Source organism: Arachis ipaensis, chromosome B05 (assembly GCF_000816755.2).
Source record: "Arachis ipaensis cultivar K30076 chromosome B05, Araip1.1, whole genome shotgun sequence".
Classification (NCBI taxonomy): Eukaryota; Viridiplantae; Streptophyta; class Magnoliopsida; order Fabales; family Fabaceae; genus Arachis; species Arachis ipaensis.
This window is the reverse complement of record NC_029789.2, coordinates 6,004,416-6,016,318: the sequence shown is the minus strand read 5'-3', so window position 1 is coordinate 6,016,318 and position 11,903 is coordinate 6,004,416. Positions and strand designations below refer to the sequence as shown.

Below are 11,903 nucleotides of genomic sequence, written 5' to 3'. Positions count from 1 at the left end.
AGTAAAACGCAAAAACTAAGAATGGTTGTTTCTTGCAAAGAAAAAGATTAGTCAAACCAAAAATAAAAATTTTAAAAAAATTGAATAATATTTTTTTTTAACGAATTTGCCAAACACACCTTTAATATTATAAGAAACTTGCACTAAAAACATACACAAATAATTAGTATTATAAAAAGGAGGTAAATTCATGATTTGTGTGTCTTTTTGTTGTTTGATATATTAACAATGAGTATAAAAATAATTTAGATAAAATGTTAAATTGTTAACAATAGACAGTGGTGCAAAGGGGACTGCTACCTGTTCTGGATATTTCAGTTTTCATGTGCCCAAAAAAAAAAGGTATCCATCTCAGTTGTTGGAATTATTTCACACAAGTAACTAATGAATCTGATTACAATGGATCACAACAAAGGGGTAGATCATCATCATCATATTGTTGATTTTTTTTTTATTTTGGTGTACTCATAGTGGATTAGTTGGTATTATACCCTTTCGGCCTTTTATTTTTCCTTTCATAAAAATGTTTAGGCGTTTAGCATATATGATCCGGGGCTTACAATACTTGTAATACATATTGGGCCATTTAATCTTTAAAATAATTTCAGAAACTTATCATAAGGCCCAAATAATATTAAACATAAGGGAACATAAGTTTAGAAACTTATTATAAGGCCCATACAAAAAAAATAATATTATAAGGCCCAAATGGTATTAAAAATAATGGAAACCCTATATTTCATCATTTATATTTTAAGAGATTCTTAGCCGCGTTGTCGCGGTTTTAGATATTCTCCAACGTTATTATGGTAGCATTTGGACTCATTTAATTTCTTGAGCTAAAACTAATTCAACTTAATCATCAATAGCAAGAAAATTAAAAATACAAAAAAATATAAGAGAAAAAAAAATTTAATGGAAAGAATATTTCACTACACAAGTATTTATTATAAATGACTCATATTTACAATTCAAATTCTCACTCCTATTTATAGTTATTCACTCTTTTAATGAACGGTTAGAATTAAATCTAATCAACTGTCTAATCGAATGTCCAAAACTTTTATTACAAAAATCTAATTTACTACATCTTTTTAAATATTTCTAAATTATTCTATACCCTCTTCGTATTTTTTACATATATTCACACTCTTTTAAAATTTTCTAGGGTCTTTTAAAACTTTTCGAGACATTTTAAAATGTTCCGAAATCGTGTAAAACAATCTCAAACACTCTTAAATATTATACAAATACCGTTAAATGATTAAATATAACATCTTAAAATTTGTCGTGACAACATGATCATATACAAAGGTTAATTTATGAGGGTCTGAAATAAGTGAAAAGATATTAAAAATGGCATGGTTTGGAGTTTGAAACCTTGAATTATACCGGTGCACCAAAAATGGAGAAAATGACAAAGAAATAGAAATGATAGGAGTGTGAAGGTGAAAATGTGTCATGTAATGTAAGCATCAATGTGTAATATGTACGTGACTGGCCCTAGCAGTATATATATGACTATGAAACACCAACAGAACGGATATGCATTGTTCTGAAATCTGAACAATGATCATGCCATCAGATTTTTCATTTTACCAAACCCCACCCCCTAACCAGAATAAATTAATAAATAAAAAGTGATAGGCTTTGGCAGGTTTTCATGTGATTGCACAATCATAGAGTGTGAAAAGATCGTACCATATTGTTGAGCAAGAGAGATTCATTATGTTCTTTCTCTTTCGCAGACACAGGGACAGATAGGAATGTGCCATTGTATGGTGGGACTCCTCTGATCACAATACAACAAGAACCCAAAAAAAGCACCTTACCCTTCATTCTCACTTTCCTCACTCACTCTCTTCGTTAAAACCAAAAACAATATATTTATTCAACCACCAAATTACTATATGCTAACTTAACTAGAGATCTTGAATTTAAATTTTATGATTATGCAACTATGTTAAAACTTGAAATGAAAATTTGCCACCCAAAATAGCCTCATCCAACTGGAATACGATTGATTGGCTCTAATAACAAAAATTATCAGTAAAAAAAAAATATGATGTACACATCAAAATTAATTATTAAATTAATTTAGTAGCTGACTTTTTATATACGCAATTTATTTGTAAAAGAAATGAAAAAAACCCAAAATCCACAGCTGTAAATGCATGTCCTGTAGTGATGATAGCCAGTGACTAACATTCTGATGAAATTAGTGGGTTTTTGGTGTTTCAAGGTTCTACTTGTCTTATACATTATCGTACTAGAGGTTGTGAGGGTTATTCTAAAATTCTAAAGCTTAGGCTTATTATTATGGTTCTTGTTGTTGTAGCATGCAGCAATTATTATATAATGTTAGCTTGTTGTTGGGGTAAGGGGTAAGGGGTAAGGGGGCTCGTCACCCAAAGGGAGAGTGTGTTTCCCTTTTCGGCCTTCCTCCTTTTTCTTGCTTATTATCTGCATTTTCTCATTTGTCTTTCTATGTTCCATCACTTCAAAACTTGCAAAACATTAATATAAATAAAATATATTTTGCTTCCTCTACTTTCTCCTCATCCTTCTTCTCTTTTATTCTCTGAAATCATACCCAACTAACACTCTAGCTTTCTCCACTCGCTCTCATCAAAGGCAAATGGGGTGTGATCATTGTGGTCAAAGACTAAGCTTTCTTAGGTTCTCTCTTCTCTTTCTCATAGTTTCAAGCTGGAGTCACCATGGATTTGTTGCTGAAGGTACATACATACATACATACATACATACATACATACATACATACATGCATGCATGCATACATTCACATCACATGAGTATAGTTTTGGAAGCTTCTAATAGAAACCATCTAACCAGCAATTTACCTTGTGTTTTTGTTCTTAAAAGGAAGAAAGAGTCTAAAACAGAAGGGTTCTCAAGAGGTAGTGAGTGAAGATGATAAGATGATGATGAGAGCACAGATAGGGTCAAGGCCACCAAGGTGTGAGAAAAGGTGCAGGTCATGTGCACACTGTGAGGCTATTCAGGTTCCTACAAATCCACAAGCTAAGAATTCAAAGCTTAAAACAATTGCTTATGCAAGTGGTGAAGACAATTCCAACTACAAGCCCATGAGTTGGAAGTGCAAATGTGGCAACCTCATTTTCAACCCCTGATGCTGCCTCATTTTACAATTTAGTAATCAATTTGTCAACTCTGTATATGAATTACACACTGCCAAGTGATTCTTTCTTCTTTTTTTGGAGCCTTTATTTTTGTTTTTATTAGTGTCTTTTTCTCTCTGAGGAAAATCTGTTTTTTCTTTTTTTTTTTTTTTTTTAGTGTCTTTTTCTCTCTGAGGAAAATCTGTTTTTTCTTTTTTTTTTTTTTTTAGTGTCTTTTTCTCTCTGAGGAAAATCTGTTTTTTCTTTTTTTTTTTTTTTTAGTGTCTTTTTCTCTCTGAGGAAAATCTGTTTTTTCTTTTTTTTTTTTTTTTAGTGTCTTTTTCTCTCTGAGGAAAATCTGTTTTTTCTTTTTTTTTTTTTTTTAGTGTCTTTTTCTCTCTGAGGAAAATCTGTTTTTTCTTTTTTTTTTTTTTTTAGTGTCTTTTTCTCTCTGAGGAAAATCTGTTTTTTCTTTTTTTTTTTTTTTTAGTGTCTTTTTCTCTCTGAGGAAAATCTGTTTTTTCTTTTTTTTTTTTTTTTAGTGTCTTTTTCTCTCTGAGGAAAATCTGTTTTTTCTTTTTTTTTTTTTTTTAGTGTCTTTTTCTCTCTGAGGAAAATCTGTTTTTTCTTTTTTTTTTTTTTTTAGTGTCTTTTTCTCTCTGAGGAAAATCTGTTTTTTCTTTTTTTTTTTTTTTTAGTGTCTTTTTCTCTCTGAGGAAAATCTGTTTTTTCTTTTTTTTTTTTTTTTAGTGTCTTTTTCTCTCTGAGGAAAATCTGTTTTTTCTTTTTTTTTTTTTTTTAGTGTCTTTTTCTCTCTGAGGAAAATCTGTTTTTTCTTTTTTTTTTTTTTTTAGTGTCTTTTTCTCTCTGAGGAAAATCTGTTTTTTCTTTTTTTTTTTTTTTTAGTGTCTTTTTCTCTCTGAGGAAAATCTGTTTTTTCTTTTTTTTTTTTTTTTAGTGTCTTTTTCTCTCTGAGGAAAATCTGTTTTTTCTTTTTTTTTTTTTTTTAGTGTCTTTTTCTCTCTGAGGAAAATCTGTTTTTTCTTTTTTTTTTTTTTTTAGTGTCTTTTTCTCTCTGAGGAAAATCTGTTTTTTCTTTTTTTTTTTTTTTTAGTGTCTTTTTCTCTCTGAGGAAAATCTGTTTTTTCTTTTTTTTTTTTTTTTAGTGTCTTTTTCTCTCTGAGGAAAATCTGTTTTTTCTTTTTTTTTTTTTTTTAGTGTCTTTTTCTCTCTGAGGAAAATCTGTTTTTTCTTTTTTTTTTTTTTTTAGTGTCTTTTTCTCTCTGAGGAAAATCTGTTTTTTCTTTTTTTTTTTTTTTTAGTGTCTTTTTCTCTCTGAGGAAAATCTGTTTTTTCTTTTTTTTTTTTTTTTAGTGTCTTTTTCTCTCTGAGGAAAATCTGTTTTTTCTTTTTTTTTTTTTTTTAGTGTCTTTTTCTCTCTGAGGAAAATCTGTTTTTTCTTTTTTTTTTTTTTTTAGTGTCTTTTTCTCTCTGAGGAAAATCTGTTTTTTCTTTTTTTTTTTTTTTTAGTGTCTTTTTCTCTCTGAGGAAAATCTGTTTTTTCTTTTTTTTTTTTTTTTAGTGTCTTTTTCTCTCTGAGGAAAATCTGTTTTTTCTTTTTTTTTTTTTTTTAGTGTCTTTTTCTCTCTGAGGAAAATCTGTTTTTTCTTTTTTTTTTTTTTTTAGTGTCTTTTTCTCTCTGAGGAAAATCTGTTTTTTCTTTTTTTTTTTTTTTTAGTGTCTTTTTCTCTCTGAGGAAAATCTGTTTTTTCTTTTTTTTTTTTTTTTAGTGTCTTTTTCTCTCTGAGGAAAATCTGTTTTTTCTTTTTTTTTTTTTTTTAGTGTCTTTTTCTCTCTGAGGAAAATCTGTTTTTTCTTTTTTTTTTTTTTTTAGTGTCTTTTTCTCTCTGAGGAAAATCTGTTTTTTCTTTTTTTTTTTTTTTTAGTGTCTTTTTCTCTCTGAGGAAAATCTGTTTTTTCTTTTTTTTTTTTTTTTAGTGTCTTTTTCTCTCTGAGGAAAATCTGTTTTTTCTTTTTTTTTTTTTTTTAGTGTCTTTTTCTCTCTGAGGAAAATCTGTTTTTTCTTTTTTTTTTTTTTTTAGTGTCTTTTTCTCTCTGAGGAAAATCTGTTTTTTCTTTTTTTTTTTTTTTTAGTGTCTTTTTCTCTCTGAGGAAAATCTGTTTTTTCTTTTTTTTTTTTTTTTAGTGTCTTTTTCTCTCTGAGGAAAATCTGTTTTTTCTTTTTTTTTTTTTTTTAGTGTCTTTTTCTCTCTGAGGAAAATCTGTTTTTTCTTTTTTTTTTTTTTTTAGTGTCTTTTTCTCTCTGAGGAAAATCTGTTTTTTCTTTTTTTTTTTTTTTTAGTGTCTTTTTCTCTCTGAGGAAAATCTGTTTTTTCTTTTTTTTTTTTTTTTAGTGTCTTTTTCTCTCTGAGGAAAATCTGTTTTTTCTTTTTTTTTTTTTTTTAGTGTCTTTTTCTCTCTGAGGAAAATCTGTTTTTTCTTTTTTTTTTTTTTTTAGTGTCTTTTTCTCTCTGAGGAAAATCTGTTTTTTCTTTTTTTTTTTTTTTTAGTGTCTTTTTCTCTCTGAGGAAAATCTGTTTTTTCTTTTTTTTTTTTTTTTAGTGTCTTTTTCTCTCTGAGGAAAATCTGTTTTTTCTTTTTTTTTTTTTGTATGCTAACATCATAATTAAGCCCAGGAAATAATCCTTCATTTCTTTCATGGCAAATATTTAGTTTGTAATCACCTGAGGATGCTAATGCTGATCATTCTCCGACATGCACTGTTCTAGTTGGCTTAATGTAATGATTCTGTTGGTTGCTCTAAATTAAGTGAACCTTTTTGTCATAAGAATCTCAACCTGTTAAGTGTTAAGAGCAACATGGTTGCTGTGTTCTGTCCATTTCTAAAATTTTGGGGTGCTTGTAATTACACATTTTCTTCTTATTTTTTTACTTTACCTACTCCATTCTTTGCTAAAATATATAAAATATTCGATATATGCATGCCACACAATAATAAAAAAAAATGGTTATTATTAAAAGATTTGACATATTTATCTGAATATATTTAAATGAATCTCCTAACGTTTTATAGTACTATCTTGATGTATTCATGAAAATAACCTTGTCAAAAAGAATGGCTAACACATGAATAAATATCCGTGCCCCTCTTCAGACTTCACTACTAACATTTTAGTGAGGATGGGGAGAAGACTTAGATACAAGATTTGGGTACAAGTTGAAAAGGATTTCACCAAACATGGCCCCAGGCCCTGTTTGGTTTGCCTCAAGGATCCTACACGTAAGCATGAGGATCGATCTTTTATTTTGTTTTATTTTATTTAAAATGTCATGCTGTAATATCTTATCATAACTTTGGTGCTTTTGATTGTGACATGCTTTGGTCAGTACCTTGTGCTAGAGCCAAAACTTGAAACAAACAAATTGCAATCGATGGAAGCAACAAGATATAAATTGACATGATAACTTTTGATTGTCCTCTTAAATTTGGTTCGCAATATCCCTACCAAAGTGAAAGAGATTGATTACTTATTACTTATTAGAGTTGTCTTGAGCCATTATTAGGTTGCTTCCATTTAGATTTTTCTTCTCCTCTGTCCCTTGCTCCTTAATTGGAGTGAACAATCTAGAATTCTAGATGGCTACCTCCAACATCCACAACATTTTTTTAACCAAACTTTACTTTTAAGTTCTATATATATTTCCACTATTATTAAAGTCAAATTGGACTAATGAATTTAAGTAACAGAGTTGTAACTTTTGTGAATGCTTGGAGAAGTGTAATTTTTCTAAATGGATACGTTGCATTTGAGTCTCCATTCTTTGTGCTGCACAACTGGAGCATCACTTTAGATAATGTGTGGTCAAATGGCAATAGGCACTGATAACTAGTCACTGAAGGGATGCAGTGAAACTCCTTGAAGCAACCTAAGACTAGTGATATACATACACGGCCAAATATTTTTTCCAATGTCACAAGAAAAATGCAAATGCCTGCTGTTTATTTTCCAATAACGTGCCGTTGAACTCTCGTGTCCGTGAATACAGGGGAAATGGTTAGTTGGAAGGAAACTATAGTTTTTATTTATTTATTTCTATTTCAATGTGACAACACAATAAACTAGTCACATGATGTAACTCAATTCCCATATTGAACCTGTGGATTGGTATATCAAATAGTGAGGAATGCAGGGTCACAGCTTCTGTTTTGAGTAAAGTAAGAATATGTGTAGCGTTCACTACTTCCACACATTTCCATTTCTCATTTTTGGTGCTGAAAAGATGGAACACAACGGAAATCTTATACTAAGATGTTTAATAGCTTCAAACTTGTGATTTGTATAATTTATTTCTCTCTCCTATGCAAAATATAACTCTGTTAGTTTTGGAACAAAAGAAATAATTTAATAATATACTTCAGAATAATAGGTTTCATGATGTCAATTGAAGTCGGGATTGATTGATTTGCACAGCCAAGCTTTGCATAAATAAGCTGCAAACAGTGTTGTCTTTAAAAAATCCATTTGTCCTGAAGCAAATTTTTAACGCCTCATATTACATGCATAGCTTCTGTACTATGAGCATATAACTCAATGAAAAAGCAGATTGTGAATCTAAATGGTTATACATTACAGCCGTGAGTTATTATGTAGCTATAAATCTGCACATATTTTGAAATCTTAATCTTGGGTTTAGCATACTAAAAGTGACTAGCAGTGATGAAGAGACTTTAAGAAAATGACTAGAGGAAGAAGAGAACCTTTGCGATAAAAGTGGATGGAGATAGAACCAAAACAAGTTATAGTGTGATTTTTTAGACTAAGCGATAAGCAAGAATGGAAACAGAATATATGGATCAGTGAGATTAGATGAAACAACACAATGGATGTCACGTGAGGGAGGAGGGAGAGCCTCCCATGCACATGAATATGAAGTATGAACATGAACATCCTAAACTCAAAAAGAAAAGAAAAGAGAAGAGAAGAGAGATGATACTATAATATAAAGAAAGAAAGAAGAGAATGTTTTGTGCAAAGGTGAAGACAGAAACAAAGTGAAAAAGCTTAAAGGGGACCACTGGAAGAAAAGAAAAAAGGGGGTTCAGGATTCTGATTCCAATCCGTCTCCACGTCCATGGGGATGACCCTTCGTCAAGTTTTTTTGTGCTGTAAATATCAGGAACACGGTTGTGAAGTTGCCCCATCCCTGTGGCATGGACAAAATGTACTGCTCTCAACTACACAGCAGTCATACTTTAGTTGCCATCTGATGTTGATGGCCATGGCCATGGGGGCCAGTACCTCACACCACACGATCCTATAACGCCCTTTTGTCAGGGCATTTTCATTTTTTATTCTCATGCATTTTCATTTTTGAATAATACCAACATGGGGCCTGTGATCCTTGCCTGCCAGTGTGACAAGACCCCTTTACTCAATAATTAAGGCCCCCCGCCCGAGATCATCCAAACAACTACTGTCCTAGAAAACTTGCACCTCGTTTTCTATCTCAAATATATATTATGGAGAGAGTTGCTAGCCCACTTCAACATAATTAATTCAGGTGAACGCAAAATGTGATACATAAACTACACAGGTTTCAATGACATCGAACCAGAAATATTCACAAGGGGCTTGCTTCGGATAGCAAAGAGCACGCATACATTGGAATGAACTACTAAACTAAGCTGATATAGTTTGGGGCATGTAAAGCACAAGTATCCACTAGAAAACATCAAGTATCACATTCAGAAGGCCCAATATAAACCTACTCGGCACAGCAAGATTAATTTATTTTCATAGGGTTGACCCAACGGTCGGAGGTCATGATTCCAACAAGGTAACCTAAGTTTTAAACCAAGTGATTGAAGCACTTGGTAGTCACTGATATCTCAAGCTTGGAGAGAGTAATCTGAATCTGTTAGGAAGATACAGGGTAGATGTGTTAGGAAGGGGTAGATGAAATTGTAAATGTTTCCATTGGTGGTGTTATTGCTTCTCAGTCAGATGAGATTATTGTATATGGCTCTCGCTGCATTGGGCTGGGCCTTCCCAGCCTAACTTCAACCAAAAAAGTTTTAAACAAAGTGATGTCGCAGTCCAACTAAAAAAAAAGTGAAGTCTCAGCCACGAAAACAAGTGAAGGAATTTGGGATGAGGCTCCAAGCTCCTAAATTCAACCATAAAATCAGGGATAAAGCCATAACAGAGTTCAAGAGAAGATTCAAACCCTGACCAAAAAGAAAAACTTCAAACCAATATTCTAGGCACACGAAGATTTGGTTTAGTGGTGGACATGTTGGCCTCTGATGATGTTCACCTGGGTTCCAATTCTTGGAGCTGGTAGACAAGAAGATCCATGCATTAAAGCAAGTCAAAGTAGATACACCACACCAACGGGTGCTAGCAATTGCTTCACCAGATCATCTATATATAAACTCCACAAGATGATTGCAGTAGCAGCCTAGCAGGTTCCAGACTGCAGACTCCAATCAAACCACTGTTTAACAAGCTCGCAAAATTCTACTAGCCAAAGTGACTAACTGCAGGAACCTGGTGAGTGTGGCAAATCATGTAATGGCTTGCAGTTTTGACATATGGAATTGTAAACCAAGGATAAAACTAACTCGAAACAGCATAACATCCTACTCCTCATCATTATTCCTTCTTGACTGGATTTTGACTTTGGAAAACCTGATTTTGTTTTGGTGTAAAAAGATGCATGCTATGAGCAAAGGTCCTGGAGTCCTCGTTAGAACTGGTATCAATGGTAGAGAGAAGAATATATGATTGTCTATAAAAATTGGGCATTTCTTCTAAAAGTAACAAGAACCCTAAATTGAATTATGAGAGTTCAGAGAATCCCCGAGCCCTCAATCTCTCCCCAAAAGACTAACCAAATGGCAAGACCCTACCCTCTTTAAATTATTCCCTCATACTATTTCGTGACTAATTAACTGTAACTATTCCCCTTACTAATGGTATCCTAACAATACTCATTATCATGAAGGACTTCACTCGGGCATAGTTAGTAATAGTGATTATGTGATATACAACCATAGAAGCCACAACAAAACGGTTAGTTGAACAGAGTAAGAAGTTACCTTCAAAACGAGACATAGCAGACCAAATTTACTTACTGGAAGCCACAATAAATGGTTTTTATTTATTTATTTATTTTTAACACTTATGGAAGCCACAAGAAACAATTTAGCAGGCCTAATACATTTCTTGTCACATTTGCACTGATTTATTGGTGAATTTTATATAGAACCATGTCTAATCCGACTAGTTAAATTGGTCATGTATTTTTCAATTGAACATATGAATGTAAGGTAAGACTTCAGGCTGATTCTTCTCACTTATGATACATAAATAAAGTAAAAACGGTAGACAAAAGCTGGCATATCACCATATTCAACAACTCAAACAAGAAACAACCAAGCAAATTGAAGGTTGTCGATAGCATACAACCATATGCTTTATTCAACTATCATCGTCTAGTTCAGTATTCTGAGAGCAAAATGCATTAATACAAGAAACACAATATGTAGTTGGCATACGTGTTAAGATTAACAATGAACAAAAACAATAAAACAAAACTAGAAAATGAGTATGAGCATAAGTGTTCATTCCAATATGACAAAGTAATATAGGTACGTGCCAAGAAATGTAAGCAATCCTAGAAAGGTATTATTATACATAACCATTTAAGAGCATGTTTCATCCTAAATTACCTATTGTGATTCTCGAAACGAGTCTGGAAGGGCGCCAAAAACCTGGGTGATCATCGATTATTTATATGGTTGAGCAGCACACATATTTAGCTATCTCCGAAGGGATGTTATCCAGGTCCAATTCATTCAGCTCGCTATATATGAATCCAATTAAGTCATGAACTTCCCTGATAATCAGTGCTGTGCCCATTGAATCTCTTTGATGTTGATACCTTCCTTCACCATTTCGTAAAGTGGACTCATCTCCCTCAACTTCTCCACCTGCTTAACCGTGAGTTCAACCGCCCTATCAATTTCCTTCTCTGTGGTGAACCTCCCAATCCCAAACCTAATGGAAGTGTGAGCCATGTCCTCATCCACACCCAATGCTCTCAACACATAAGAAGGCTCCAAGCTTGCACTGGTACAGGCACTGCCACTAGATACAGCAACCTCCTTCAACCCCATAAGAAGACTCTCCCCTTCAACATAAGCGAAGGACAAGTTCAAATTCCCAGCATAGCGCCTCTCCATGCTTCCATTCACCACAACCCCATCAATCCTGTCTCTAATCCCATTAAGCAACCGCTCCTGCAACATGGAAACCCTCCTCTCATCATACTGCATCTCCTTCATTGCCAACTCACAAGCTGCACCCATCCCCACGGCCAAAGGGGTAGGCACAGTTCCACTCCTAATCCCTCTCTCTTGTCCACCACCGTTCATCTGAGGCTCGACACGAATCCTCGGCCGCCTCCTAAGATACAAAGCCCCAACACCTTTAGGTCCATAAATCTTATGTCCACTCAGAGACATCAAACTCACATTCCACTTTTCAACATCAATAGGAATCTTCCCCAAAGCCTGAGCTGCATCAGTGTGAAAAGGAACATTGAATTCCTTGCAAATCTTCCCAATTTCCTCAACAGGTTGAACCACCCCAATCTCGTTATTGACAGCCATCACAGAAACAAGACCTGTATCAGGCCTAATAGCAGCCCTAAGCTTCTCCAAATCAACCAAAACAT

General features: G+C 33.0%; 2 protein-coding genes and 1 long non-coding RNA gene across 3 annotated transcripts in view; 1 reads left to right on the top strand and 2 right to left on the bottom strand.

The window, feature by feature from the left end:
* Positions 2,345–3,287, top strand: LOC107641654 (EPIDERMAL PATTERNING FACTOR-like protein 2). The gene is made up of 2 exons (XM_016345134.2): positions 2,345–2,738; positions 2,884–3,287. The coding sequence occupies exons 1-2, from the start codon at positions 2,639–2,641 to the stop codon at positions 3,150–3,152; spliced, it is 369 nt and encodes a 122-aa protein (XP_016200620.1). The 5' UTR covers positions 2,345–2,638; the 3' UTR covers positions 3,153–3,287.
* On the bottom strand, positions 6,983–9,540 carry LOC110271716. The gene is made up of 2 exons (XR_002362316.1): positions 9,416–9,540; positions 6,983–9,329 (listed from the first exon to the last, which is right to left on the bottom strand). It is a non-coding gene; the product is annotated as an uncharacterized LOC110271716 (long non-coding RNA).
* Positions 10,585–11,903, bottom strand: part of LOC107642669 (cysteine desulfurase, mitochondrial) — a gene marked incomplete in the record, with an annotated part of 2,007 nt that continues 688 nt past the window's right edge. The window contains 1 exon segment of the mRNA XM_016346090.2: positions 10,585–11,899. Coding sequence (XP_016201576.1) covers positions 11,071–11,899 — 829 coding nt within the window.

Bases quoted from the DNA above. Each gene is read 5' to 3' on its own strand.
- LOC107641654 (XM_016345134.2), top strand. From the start codon at position 2,639: ATGGGGTGTGATCATTGTGGTCAAAGACTAAGCTTTCTTAGGTTCTCT. The intron at 2,739-2,883 runs GTACATACATAC...TGTTCTTAAAAG, and splicing joins CCATGGATTTGTTGCTGAAG to GAAGAAAGAGTCTAAAACAG.